Source organism: Pinus tabuliformis, chromosome 9 (genome assembly GCF_031772625.1).
Source record: "Pinus tabuliformis cultivar Carrire ecotype Pingquan chromosome 9, CPIR1, whole genome shotgun sequence".
NCBI lineage: Eukaryota > Viridiplantae > Streptophyta > Pinopsida > Pinales > Pinaceae > Pinus > Pinus tabuliformis.
This window is the reverse complement of record NC_142307.1, coordinates 1,989,005,858-1,989,020,270: the sequence shown is the minus strand read 5'-3', so window position 1 is coordinate 1,989,020,270 and position 14,413 is coordinate 1,989,005,858. Positions and strand designations below refer to the sequence as shown.

At 40.5% G+C, this 14,413-nt stretch overlaps 1 protein-coding gene across 5 annotated transcripts in view; it reads right to left on the bottom strand.

Moving 5' to 3' along the window:
- LOC149156990 (uncharacterized) overlaps positions 1-14,413 on the bottom strand; it is a 343,794-nt gene that overhangs the window by 54,606 nt on the left and 274,775 nt on the right. For all 5 annotated transcript variants that reach the window (XM_089445493.1, XM_089445495.1, XM_089445494.1 and 2 more), the window contains one exon: positions 801-851. In XM_089445493.1, the coding sequence (XP_089301619.1) occupies positions 801-851 (51 nt within the window). The remainder of the gene's footprint in view (positions 1-800; positions 852-14,413) is intronic.

The window sequence follows — 14,413 nt, the reverse complement described above, 5'->3', positions numbered from 1 at the left end:
CAATATTTTCTCTGTAAAGGACTGCTAGATGAGCATCCTAGATTTGTATTCAGATATTTCTCCTGCATAATAATAAAACCCTCAGAGCTGTTGCACCGGTTTTCTTGCATTGGGTTTTTCCGGGGACTATTATGTCCAAAAATAAGTGTGTCCTATGTATCTTGTTCTTTGCTCTGTTTTTTGTTTCATGAGATCAGATATTTAATTAGTGTAGGTTGCAGAAATAATTTGCTTAAGTATTCAGAAGAATAACTTGATGAATGTAATTTAAAAATCAAGTAGGTGAAGTAAATTCAGATTCGCTGAGTAGGGGTTCCTTCGAGCCTAGGAATTTTCACACACCCCACTTAGCTTCACTAGGAGTTAGCCTAGATGGAGGAGTTGAGATTTGAGTGACAGCAACTCAACTCGAAACTTTCCCCCAAGGCCACACCAAGTGGAGTTTAAAGATTTTCTCCATGATATCCCAGGTGTGGATTCAGACAACAACAATATCCAACCACAAAATAGTGGGGGAACAGTTTCTAAGGTGACAATACCGACTGATCCCATTGTTGCTCTTAATCTAGAGTGCTTAGTTAGGTTTTGCACAAAGGTGCTAGATTTTGTAGTAACAAGTACCACTTGTACTATAGTGCATCCCTCACTTCACCATATATTATTGCATTGACAAAGTTATTTTATCATTATGTATTCATTGTATTGTGTAATGGAGAACAATAAACATAGCTAGCTGCATAAAGAGTGATAGAGAACAACCCAATTCATGAAACATGCATTCAAAAGGAGTAAAAGAGCACCTAAGAGGGCCAAGCGGCAACCATATTACATCCCAACGGAATCTTGACAACCTACAGATAAGAAAAACAATAATATTAGATTCAACTTAAAAGCTCAAAATAACAAGCATCTATGAATGAAATCATTTTGGTACTTACGTGTTCAATGGTATAAATATGTGCAAATTCAAAAGGTTTCATATTGATACATGATGCTACAAGAATTTTATAAAATTAAAAAAGTACCATAATTTCCAAGGATCTCGTTATATACAAGCAACTAAAAATTGGAAAACTAGAGAAATTCTGTAAGGACTAATAAAGTAAATGTAACAGTACAAGATTCATAAAAGATTGAGTATGGTCTATAGGCAAGTATCGTAGCTCGAAGTACACGAAGATAGCTATGATTTGTATGCCACTATAAGAAATGAACTCTTTATCACTTTGATTTCAAAAAATCATTTTAACTTTGAAGTTGCATCTTTTTAAAGGCACAATCTTTCATAAAATGCTCAACAAGAGTGTCAGGTTTAGGCCTCTATAGAAGATTTCAATTTATTTCAAATCTTCGGAGGTAGCCATTTAAAAATGATTCACTTGTGTTTACATCACATAAAGCTGAAACGGAGAGGAAATTTTGGGGCATTGTTCTTGTTACTAATCTCTAATTGGGTAACAGTAATTGTAGAGCTTCATCACTCACATGGCTTTCTTTGCAAAACATGGTCAACAATGTACATTTATAAGATTTCAATATGACATAGATAGGGAAGAGAAAATGAGATTAACATATTGTTCGGTCATTCAGGCAATGAAAATTGGAAGATTTAAAGGAACTAAAAGATTCTATTCACAAAGGGTTTGCATGGATAGTCATTGCCACACTACTAGATGCACATTCATATTCATTGATTCTATCATTCACTTCATCTTCTTCTTGTTTTCCCATTTCTTTAACCCTTTCATAGTATGGTTTAACAGCATTGTCCTAATCATTATTGTCAAGCACCATTATGGTTCCAACTTCTTGATTTCAATCATCCTTTAAATTAGGATACAAAAAAATGTTCAGAAAGTTTTCAAACACATATACAAGATAGAACATGAGGTTAAAAGTCCAATTAAGGGCATCGAGGAAACCTGACTTGATTTCATTAATATTTAAATGGAATATTTTACATGCTAGCAATTGACAATAACAAAAATCATTGTCAGTTGGCTTTGTAAATAGGATTTTCCATCACAATGTTCACAAAGTGTCCACCTCAGTTTGTCTAGATGTGATTAAACAAAGTTTGAAGTCCAATGCACGATCGCAAACATATTAGCAAACATTCTTCAGGAACATTAATAGATCCTAATTTAAAGGGTTCCTTATATGGATAGATTGTCAGTGGAGCCTTAATGATGTTGGAAAATTATGCTTCCGAGCTGAAAGTTAAATAATATTGCACATAATATGTGAAGGATAAAGATATAGGAAGGCAACAAAAAGAGGAAAATTCAAAATAATAATGAAATCAGTTAAGATGAATGTACATCTAGTGATGTGGCAATGGTGAACCTTACATAGCCATCATATTCTATCTCAAAATGTTGGTGAAGCCCATATTGCGTTTATTCAAAATGCATCATGGAAAATGAAATTCATCATCTTAGCTTGGAAATTTCAAATGCAAAAGAAAGAATAAAACTGAAATTTATTTACAGTTGCCTAAATATTGCACAGAAACACTCATCTTCACTCTTTTATCACTCCTTTCCTATTCTTCATGCCTTCCTATATTTTAGCCTTTGCATATTTTCTATATTATGATTTAAGTTCCTGCTCCTAATCTTAATTACCTGGCATCATTCTGGTTGTTTATATAAATGATAATATAAATGGAGAGCAGTATCTACAGCTTCTGAGTTTCAGTTTGAGACTTTGAGAAAGAATCAGGTGGACATTAACCCATACTGTTAATTTTTGGTATGTTCTATGCTTAAGAGCAATTTACTTCAATTTCTTTATTAGCCCAATATCAATATCCAGTGTAGCAATCACATCAGCATGATAGTAAAATGCAGATAGAACATAAACATAAACAGTAGAAAACAAGCCAAGACAAGAGGACACAAGATGTGGCACCAGCCAGGGACAAACCCCAATGTGGGAAAACCCTTGATCAATTCTTCTTATATTCTTCAATAGTTCAGCAGAGAGAGATAGTACAAATTTACAAATCTGATCATTTATGACAGCAGCAGTAAAGCCTAGACCAGAAAAGTCAATGCTGATCAAACAGGATGGAAATCTTCCTCTAAGTAGCTCGGTCAAGCCCAGTCAACTTCGGCCTTCAACAGTAAGCTCAATCAGCCAATTCTGATTTCATTCCACTGTTGATTGCTGTTCTGGTTAGGGTACTTGTTGCAGCCCTAAACTCCCTTGACAGTCTCCAAACAGTCCCTAAGAGAGCTGCGGCATACCCTTGAGGAGTTCATCAATCCAGCAGCCCTCCACAAAACACTGCTGCAACATTGTTTGCACTGCTGTTTGCTGCACTCCTGGTTAGGGCACGTCCTGCAGCCCTAGTTCCACCACACAGTCAGCAAACAAGCCCTTGTAGGGCTGCGGTCCACCTTGGAGACCTTCCTCTCATGCCACACTGCCTCCTAAAGGTGTTGTCCACCCATGACAACCCTTAACACAACCTCCAGCTGTGTGCTATGGCCTGCGGCCTAGCACAACAACTTGTTGTAGCTTTCGGCCTTCACAAATGTCACCCAAACAATCCCAAACAACAGCGTTATCTTCCTCATGAACTAGCTGACTGCACTTGCCAACACCCAACCGCATGCATATCCAGCTCTATGCTGACCTGTCTTCAACGAATTTCTTCTCCTTGTGGCTGCGGCTTCCCTGCCTAGCAAACACACCTAAACCCATGCCCTAGAGCAACCTCTTTCACCACGCTGTCACCTACAGCAAACCGAAATTCCCACGCTGTCCTTAAGGCTCCTTCTTGCTGCAGCTAGGGCTTCCTCTTTGCTGCGGCTAGGGATTCTTCTTTGTTGCGTCAAGGACTTCTTGCTGTGGCTAGGGCTTGATGTCCTTCTTTCCACCAAGTCCTCCTTTGGAGAAGACATACCCAAACGAGTGGAGAGAGAGATCATGAGATGATATGATGAAATAATGACTTGATGGTCTCCTCTTTTTATATGCAACGTTAAGGATGAGCTGGGCGGTTAAAATGCTTGTTTCGCTTGTTGGCCAACCTTGACAATTTGTCAATAATACAAATAAATTCATATCTTCATTTTTACATGTCGGAATTGGATGATCTCTAGATCAATCCTACACTTCTCGGAGAGAGGAATCCAAGAAAAATATCAGCTATCATAAATAAAGTGACCCACATGGAGTTTGGCCCTAGTTGCCAATTTTAACACTCCCTCTCAACTAGGGAGAAATCCATCTGCTAATCCAACTAGCAGTCGGTCTATCTCTTCTATCAATGCACTGCTCTGCTCTACTGAACCATGAAGAAGAAGTGATAGAGAATGTATCATACCATTCTCTACTGACCCGAAGTCAGTCCCAGAAAAAGAAAGTGTCTCATACTGTAAAAGTTTCTCATTTCCCACCCCGGTTTTCAGTTTCACCTTATTTCTCTAAAATAGTTAAATGCCCTTTCCCATATCCATACATTCAACAACTGAAAAATAAATTTTGCTAAAAACACAAATTCTGGAAATTTTACAAAATGCTGGAAAATGTAGAAATATAAAAATCAGCACATATAAACAGCCATTCAACACATTTAAACACAGTGATTTTTGGTCAAGGTGACCCTGGAAAAACCCCCTACAACTCTTGGGGAAAACCAATTCGAGAGCTCCTTCTTATTTCTGAAAAATGCCTTTTACAGTGAGAAATATTCAGCAAAAAAATCAACAAGCAAATTTTACAACTTATCTCGTTTTCCGTGCCTCATAGCCAACTGGAAAAACTTGCAACAGCAAAACAGAACAGCAATAAATGTTGTACGGCCTCCTAGAAAAGCGTGCAAGCTGCCATAAATATGTTGTACGGATTTCCTCAATTTGTGTGCAGAAAAAACCAAAAGTACAGCTGTACAGATTTGCCTCGATTTGCGTGCCAAGGTACAGCACTTGCTGTACGGATTTCTGCTCCTCGATTTCTATGCACTTGCTATACGGATTTTTAGAAAATTGTGCCAAATATCTGCCTTTCACTGTGTGCTAACTCAGCTGTACGGATTTGTTAAAATGCTGCCTTGGAATGTGTGCCAAGCTGTTGCCTCCTCGTCCCTGTCCAGAAATCTCCCTTGCTCTCTTGCTCTCTCTCTCTCAATCTGCTCATGAAAGAATGAATGACCTTTTCCTCCTTTTCCTCCCTTAATCTAACCCTAAGTGACTTTTGCAGAATCCCTAAATCCAATGGTTGAAATAGATTGAGATCTAGGGCTGAGATTAAATGCTCATTTAAATCTCACTTTCTAATTTTTAATTCACCCCACTTTAATAAAGACCCACTTAGTCATTTATTTCCAAAATCACTTTTCCTTTCTAATTTTACATTGACTTTAATAAAGTCACTTTAAAATTAGACTTTAGTAACTTTATCACTTAAAGTCACTTTTAAATTAGATTTGACTTTATAAAAATTGTAAAGTCACTTTAGGAGAAAAATTAAATTCTTTTGGACACTTTTCCCTAGGCCAAAGATCAAAGCCTTAGGGAACCACCTGTCCTCCGGTACCAAATTTCAACACATACCACTCTTATTGACCCGAAGTCAATTCTAATAAAGAGAGTGTGTCATACCACTCGTACTGACCCGAAGTCAGTTCCAATTGATCCTAGATCAATATCATCCTAACATAGGGAGTACAGTAGTACATGATGTGTCCATCAGTGGTACTACGGTTCCTATCCTCATTGTCCTACTCATTTTAAAGATGAGAGGTACTTTCCATGAGTCCCAGACTACATGGGTAGGATGTCTCAACAGGAGAAGGATGAACCACTCATCCTGCCTGCATGTCGCCATGTGGTATCACAGGGGAAGGTTGAACCACTCACCCTATACACAGCGAACCACTAGGGGAAGGCTAAAGCACTCACCCTATGGTTGTTCATCGCTCCAAGAAGTACCCCAAGCCTCTCAGAGCTCCTAGAGCTCAATGTCCATATCATACAGGACCCTCAAAAGAGGGTCTCTACACAACTCCTAGTCGTTCTCGGAAACTCAAGAATTTGACCTTTCCCAGGGGCTTTGTCAGAATGTCGGCGACCTTCTCATCCCAATGTGATGGAGCCTTATTGCTCCTCGTTGTACCATATCCTGGATAAAGTGGCACCTGATATCTCTGTGCTTGGAGCAATCATGAAATACAGGATTCTTTGATAATCGAATCCCACTCTGGTTGTCACAGAGGATCACGGTGGTATCTAGCACATGTCCAAACAATTCACTAAAGAGCTTCCTCAACCAGACAGCTTCATAGGAGGCCATACTCGCAAATATGTATTCGGCCTCAACGGTGCTCAAGGCAATCGACTTCTGCTTCCTGCTCATCTAGGATATCGAAGCAGAACCCAAAGAGAAACAACACCCAGAAGTGCTCTTGCAATCCACCACACTGTCGGCCCAATCAGCATCTGAATAACCATGCAGCGCCACATCTCTGGCAATGTATCTCAGTCCATGAGTAATTGTGCCCCGAATATATCTCAGAATATTCTTGGCACCAATATAATGTATATGATGAGGCTCAACCATATATTGGCTCAGTGTATTAACTGCAAAACATATATCCGGACGAGAGTTCACCAAGAACATCAGCACTCCTATGAGTTGACGATACTCAGAAGCATTTCCCAATTCAGGTCCGGAAGCACTACCACGTAACTTCTTGAAGTTAAGTTCCATCAAGGTAGTCACAGGCTTGCAGTCCACTATCCCAAATCTTTCCAATATCTTCACAACATATTTTCCTTCAAATAGGAAAATTTCTCCTAGCTTTTGCCAGACCTCCAACTCTAGGAAGTTTTGCATCAGTCCTAGGTCCTTCATCTCAAATTCAGAATCCAACTCCCTCTTACCTTTGTGAATGAGGGTCTACACCTGTCAAAAAGAGGTCGTCCACATAAAGTACCAGTATGAGATGTTTATAATCTTCAACCTTAAAGTAAAGGTTCGGATCGACTTCACTCCTAGTGAATCTTAGGTTCATCAGATAGCTATCAATCCTCTCATATCAAGCCCGAGGTGCTTGCTTCAAGCCATAGAGAGCCTTCTTCAACCAGATATATCAGAGTGGGTCAATTGCAAAATATTTGTGGTCTTGCTATTACTTGAGAGGAATGGTCCCCTTGTAAGTTTTCATTCAGCACATCCCGGACATATACCTTCATGCTCTTCTTTGAACTCGGGCATACTTGTCACCATCTGTCTTACATCAAGAAGAGCATAATGAAGATGGGCAAACCTTCAATACCATAGTTCAGATTGTAGAGATGTGTTGCAAGACATGGCTGCCAATGGACTTCCTCCAACTTGATAAGTTGATACAAAGAGTCAACCCGGAACCCAAGAGTAAAAGAATCTTTAAAATTTCTTTTCCAAACACATACCTTTCCATCAATAAATGCCACCTTGTATCCTTTATCTTCCATTGCCGAAATGGACACCAAGTTCTTCTTGAGATCAGGTACATAAATAACTTCTTGTAAATGAATCGTGTTACCCTGATTCAATTGAGGGGTAACATTCCCTACACCCTTCACGGGACAGGTGGCATCATCTCCAAGAATAATCTCCAAGTTTGTCTCCTTCTCTATCAGATTAGAGAGAGCTTCCTTGTATCTGGTGAAGTGTCTTGAGGCACCACCATCAATTAGCCAATTCCCCAAAGTGTCCAGAGGAGAGGTAGTGGAGAGGACCGATATATGATAGTACTCCTTTTGCTTATTGTTAACAACATTTGATTCTTCATACCTTGGAGTTCCTTACTTTCTTGGAGGGTTGACCGTTTCCTTAATGTCCTGCATTCCTTTTTCCTTTGCCATTGAACCTGCAATTCCTTTGATTGTTGTTGCTAAAGTTGCCCCTGGAATGGTTGTGATCATCATCATCTTATGTGCCCCTTCTATTTGAACACTCCCTTGCATAGTGGCCAAACTTATCGCAAACAAAACACGTTCCCTTCCTTCCACCCTTAGATCCGGGCTTTCCATTGAAATGACCTTCAAACACTGCATTGTTTCTCCTTTTGGCATGAGCGGAGAAAGCAGTGGGGTTGCCTCTATTAGAAGGCATTTCTTGTTCCACCATTCTTGTCTCTTCTTGAATGCATCTTGACATCAATTCTTCAAATCCTAGAATTCGATCATTATTGAGAATAGTTGTTCTAAATACATACCACTCGGGTGGGAGTCCCCCAAGGGTAGTGATAGTAAGTTCCCTGTCAAGAATGACCTCTCCAATCGATAGAAGATCATTCTTGATTTCGATGATCCTTAAGAAGTAGGATTGAATATCTCGTCCTTGCCCTTCTTAATATCCTTCAACTTATTTTTGAGTTTGCATCACTAACCTTGAACACGCTGACCAATCTGTCATAGATTTCCTTGGAGGTGTTTAGATCGGAGATGTAGGGCACCAAACCCTTGTCAATGGAATCTCTGATAATCTTCTTTGCTTTGACTTCAACCTTGTAGTACTTGTTCTTTGTAGCAGTTGGTGCATTTGAAGGAGGCTCAAGGATTTTACCCCTCACATATTCCAACACTTCTTGTTCTTCCAAGTTAGATCAAGAGACATCTTCCACCAATAATAATCATACTTTTCACGGAGCTTGTCTTCAGCCGGGAAGTGGGATGAGGAACCCATTGAGCCTTTGTCCTTGTCCAACTGTATTCAATGATTACTCTTTCACTCTTGCTTGGGCTTTGTCTTCACCTCAGCTCTGATACCATGTTAATTTTTGGTATGTTCTATGCTTAAGAGAAATTTACTTCAATTTCTTTATTAGCCCAATATCAATATCCAGTTTAGCAATCACATCAGGATGATAGTAAAATGCAGATAGAACATAAACATAAACAGTAGAAGACAAGTCAATACAAGAGGACACAAGATGTGGCACCAGCCAGGGACAAACCGTAATGTGGGGAAACCCTTGATCAATTCTTCTTATATTCTTCAATAGTTCAACAAAGAGAGATAGTACAAATTTACAAATCTGATAATTTATAACAGCAGCAGCAAAGCCTAGACCAAAAAAGTCAATGTTGATCAAATAGGATGGAAATCTTCCTCTAAGTAGCTCGATCAAGATCAATCAACTTCGACCTTCAACAGTAAGCTCAATCAGTCCAAAACACATCTCATAATTCTGATTTGATTCCACTATTGATTGTTGTCCTGGTTAGGGTACTTGTTGTAGCCCAACTCCCTTGACAGTCTCCAAACAGTCCCTAATAGAGCTTCAACGTACCCTTGAGTAGTTCATCAATCCAGCAGCCCTCCACAAAATAGTGTTGCAACATTGTTTGCACTACTGTTTGTTGTACTCCTGGTTAGGGCACGTCCTACAGCCCTAGTTCCACCACAAAATCAGCAAACAAGCCCTTATAGGGTTGTGGTCCACCTTGGAGACCTTCCTCTCATGCCACACTGCCTCCTAAAAGTATTGTCCACCCATGACAGCCCTCAACACAACCTCCAGTTGTGTGCTATGGCCTGCGGCCTAACACAACAACCTGTTGTAGCTTTCAACCTTCACAAATGTCACCCAAACAATCAGAAACAACAACATTTATCTTCCTCATGAACTAGTTGACAGCACTTGCCAGCACCGAACTACGTGCATATCCAGCTCTGTGTTGACTTGTCTTCAACGAATTTCTTCTCCTTGTGGCCGCGACTTCCCTTCCTAGCAAACTCACCTAAACCCATGCCCTAAAGCAGCCTCTTTCACCACGCTGTCACCTACAGAAAACCGAAATTTCCACGCTATCCTTAAGGCTCCTTCTTGTTGCAGTTAGGGCTTCCTCTTTGTTGCAGCTAGGGCTTCTTCTTTGCTGCGTCAAGGACTTCTTCTTGTTGTGGCTAGGGCTTCTTCTTGCTGCGGCTAGGGCTTGAGATCCTTCTTTCCACCAAGTCCTCCTTTGGAGAAGACATACCCAAACGAGTGGAGAGAGAGATCATGAGATGATATGATGAAATAATGACTTGATGGTCTCCTCTTTTTATATGCAATGTTGAGGATGAGCTGGGGGTTAAAATGCTTGTTTTGCTTGTTGGTCAACCTTGACAATTTGTCAATAATACAAATAAATTCATATCTTCATTTTTACATGTCGGAATCGGATGATCTTTAGATCAATCCTACACCTCTCGGAGAGAGGAATCCAAGCAAAATATTAGTTGTCATAAATAAGGTGACCCACATGGAGTTTGGCCCTAGTTGCCAATTTTAACACATAAATATAGCTACACAGAGATCGAGTTGTTTATTTCCAACATTCAAGACACTAGAAATGAATATTAATGCAATTCTTTCCACTGTATTTGAAAATTCAAAGCAAAGGATGGATTTGTTTTCAAAGAATGTATTATAAATCATGTCGACTATTCTCCATCAGCATCTTCAGCTAGAGAATGTGAAAATTCTACCACTGCAACAACTGATTTACTTTTCCTACTTATTTCATCATAACTTATTCATGAACTTACTTCAACAAACATTAAAATAAATACTGTTGCAGATATCACATCGTAATACAAAAACAAAATATGCACATATTAACACAGTTATTTTGGACTAATGTCCCCAGAAAAACCCAATGTGGAAAAACTAGTGTAGCAAGGAAGGATTTTATTCTTCAGCAATTTTCTTGTACAACAGGGTGCCAAACTAGCTTACCCACAGATATACAAACGTCCAGCACTTCCCTAAACCCAGCATAGGCCCTACTGACCTCTGCTACAGCCTGAAACCCTCTGCATCAACCTACTGAGGCCTTGCGCAACCACTCTGGGCTTCTGCGTCACTCCTGTAGCCTTTGTGTGGATGACGAAGGTGCTTCTGGCTCTGCGCAATCTCTGCTGCCTCTGCATGGCTTTCTCTGGCTCTGCGTCTGTCTCTTTTGCGCTTATCTCCCGTCTCTCTATTCCGTACTTGTTGCCTCCTGACTGCTCTCCAGACCACTAGTTCAATTTCTCAGCAAACCCCACTCTAGAAATTGAACTGACTGGTCTCCCTCAGTATGTTCTCCAAGTCCCCCTCAAGCCTCCTATTATACTTTTTATGTTGACATCTCAACGGCCAAGATTAAGTCCCTAATTAACGGCTAAGATTAGATCTGGCTTTATCCATGTCTTTTGGACCATTCTAACACAGATTCATATTAATGCACATTCATTAAAAATATTAATTATTTTAATATCTCCTGATCTGTTTAGAATATGCCCAAACCCTTTTTGGGTATTGGAGATCTCATGTGCCCCAACCTCTCCACCAAATTTCGTGGCTAGAGCACATCCGATGCTACCCCAAATCAACACTCCCTCTTAGCGAGGACTGTGCTCTAGCAATACTCCTCATTAAGTATTACTCTGATCATCCGGCATCGGTACTTGTGTTGATTCTAGGCCTCCCTGCCCAACATCCTCTGCACTACTGCATCCTGTACTGTTGCCCATGGTTCTGCCATTGCCACTGTTGCATCTGTACAACAACTCCCTATGCATCTGTGCTATTGCTAGTTCTTTTTCCCAGCACTGCATCCGCACTGCACCTTCCTCTGCATCTGTGCTATTGTTGGTCCTTTCTCCCAACACTGCATTTGCACTGCAACTCCCTCTGCATCTGTGTTGTTGTTGGTCTTTTCTCCCAACATTGCATCTGCACTGCAACTCCCTCTTCATTCATGCTGCTAACACACTACTTTTGAAAGGGGTTCTTTACCCTCATATTTTCTTTGAAGTAGTCAAATTTTGACTTTCCAAGGGCCTTGGTGAGGATATCTGCCACTTGTTCCCCTGTAGGAGTGTAGCTCAACTGTACAGCTCCACGTTGGACACAATCTCTAACAAAGTGACACCGGATATCAATATGCTTTGACCTATCATGAAACACTGGATTCTCAGAGAGTTTGATGCAACTCTGATTATCACACATGATCCTAGTCGCCTCCATATTTCTTCTGAATAGGTTTACCAGCAGTTTTCTAAGCCATATGGCCTCACACGAAGTTGTGCTTGCTGCCATATATTCTGCCTCAGACGAGCTCAGAGCCACGGACTTCTATTTCCTACTGCACCAGGAGGTTATTCCTAATCCAATGTTGAAACAGTACCTAGAGGTACTTTTTCGATCCACTGAACTTCCTACCCAATCTACATCAGTAAATCCACTCAACCTGATATCCTTCCCCTTGTTGTACAAGAGCCCATAATCAATTGTTCCCTGTAAATACCTGAGAACGTGCTTGGTTGTTGCCCAGTGAGCCCTCTTTGGTTCCACCATGAATTGACTGAGGGTGTTGACAGCGTAGCAAATATCTGGCCTGGTCTTGACTAGTTATATCAAGGACCCTATGAGCTATCGATATAGGGTGGGATCGACATCCATGTCTTCTGATGCATCAATCTTCTTCCAGTTGGTGATCATTGGCGTAGCCATAGGTCTACAGTCTTCCATGCCGAACCTTTTAAGAATTTCTGTAGCATGCCTTCCTTGCCCAAGGAAGATTTCTCCTTTCTGCTGCCAAACTTCCAACCCTAGAAAATAGTGCATTCGTCCCAGATCCTTCATATTGAACTCTGTGGCTCGATTCTACTTGCAGTCTTCAATGACTCTGGATGATCTTGTGAGGAAGAGATCATCCACATATAATACTAAAATAAGTGGCTCATTCTCTATGACTAGATAGTAGAGATTCAGATCCGCGTCACTCTTGACAAACCCCATTTTTGCAAGTAGCCATCTATTCGACCAGACCACGCTCTTGGTGCCTGCTTCAGCCCATACAAGGCTTTCTTCAGTCTGCATACTATTGGAAATACTGGGGGGGTGAATCGGTATTTCTTTTTCAATTGTTATTTTACTAGTTAAAACATTTATATTCAGAACACAATATGAACAACAAGAATAAATGCCTTTATTAATATAATCTTTGCAATAACATAGATACAATATATATATAATTCCAATCTGTTGCCAAGCACCAACTTGGACTTTTGTGAGGCTCCAACCTCCAGAGCACCAACTTTGTTTTTTCAAGGCACCAACCTTGGACTTAAGAGCACCAAGTCCCAGGACACCAATCCTTCCAGTTCTGAGGCACCAACCTCAAGGACACCAATCCTTCCAACTTCTAAGGCACCAACCTCAAGGGCTCTGACCCAATCTTGTCAAGGCATGTTTGATAGTAATATTCTGCTCTCAGAACTCTTCTTTACTGAGTTCTGTCTGCTTACAGCTTCATTGTAGTCTTCATGCTACAGCATCAATGGCAACCAATCTTCATATGAAGGAGTCTTTACAACTCTTCATACTGTCCACACAAAGTCTGCAAGAGTTATCTCATGATGATATGAAATAGCCATCGTGATCTCCAATACTGTTCCCACACAACTTCAATGAGTCTACAATTAGCTGCACTAAGCTCTGCACAAGAACCAATTCTTTGTTTCAAGCCTTTGTTCTACCAGTCACAGTAAATGCTTCAGGGGTGACTGCTTCTCACTGTTCTCTGCTATTGAAATCTCTTACTTCCCAGAAATACATTCACATATGCTTTAATACTAGTGCTGGCTACTGCTCCCTTCAAACGATGTCAGATAAAACTTTATTTATCTCATCACAGAATTGTACTTCAGAATGCATTATGTACCTGATTAATTCATCGTTGGTCTGAGCCTTTCACAGGTTAGCCCGATCAACAGAGTTGTTCGTCCGTCGGCTTCCTCCTGTCCTGCTGGGCCTTCGGCTGCCTCTGTTTCTTCCAGTTTTCCAACAACCACTCATAAAGGCAATTCTCTATTTTCTTATACTGATACGCCTTACCTTTGGCTTCCCTTTCGCTCGCTTGAACTTTCGCTTCCTCTGTGCTTGCTTAGCCTTTTGGCTTCCTCCTTTGATCGCTTGATCTTCGGCTTCCCAATCTCTGGCTTCCTTTGTCTCTTCGTGTTCACCAACGCTCACAGGACACGTTAATTCAGAAGAGAGGCCATATTACAATATTGCATATTAAAGAAATAACTATATCAGAGAGGCCCTCCTTTTTTTTCAATATTCATACAATGGACCCAAACCTATCGGAAGCGTTTATTTGACTTTAAGCCCGGGGAACACATTTATCAAAACCACAGGAATACATGGAAATACACCCTCTGAACACATAAGGTTGGACTTCAAATGCATTACGCCCGCATCTATAACTTCATCGGGTCCGCTCCTCCACAACTTTATCGCAATCGGCAGATTTGCACATAACATAGCCACTTCCCCTTCTACCGACGGAACGAATGCGACATACAATGAACTATTTTTAATGAATCCATCAGGTCCATATGTATATATCGCAATCGGCGCTTTAGAGTGTGGCAAGGC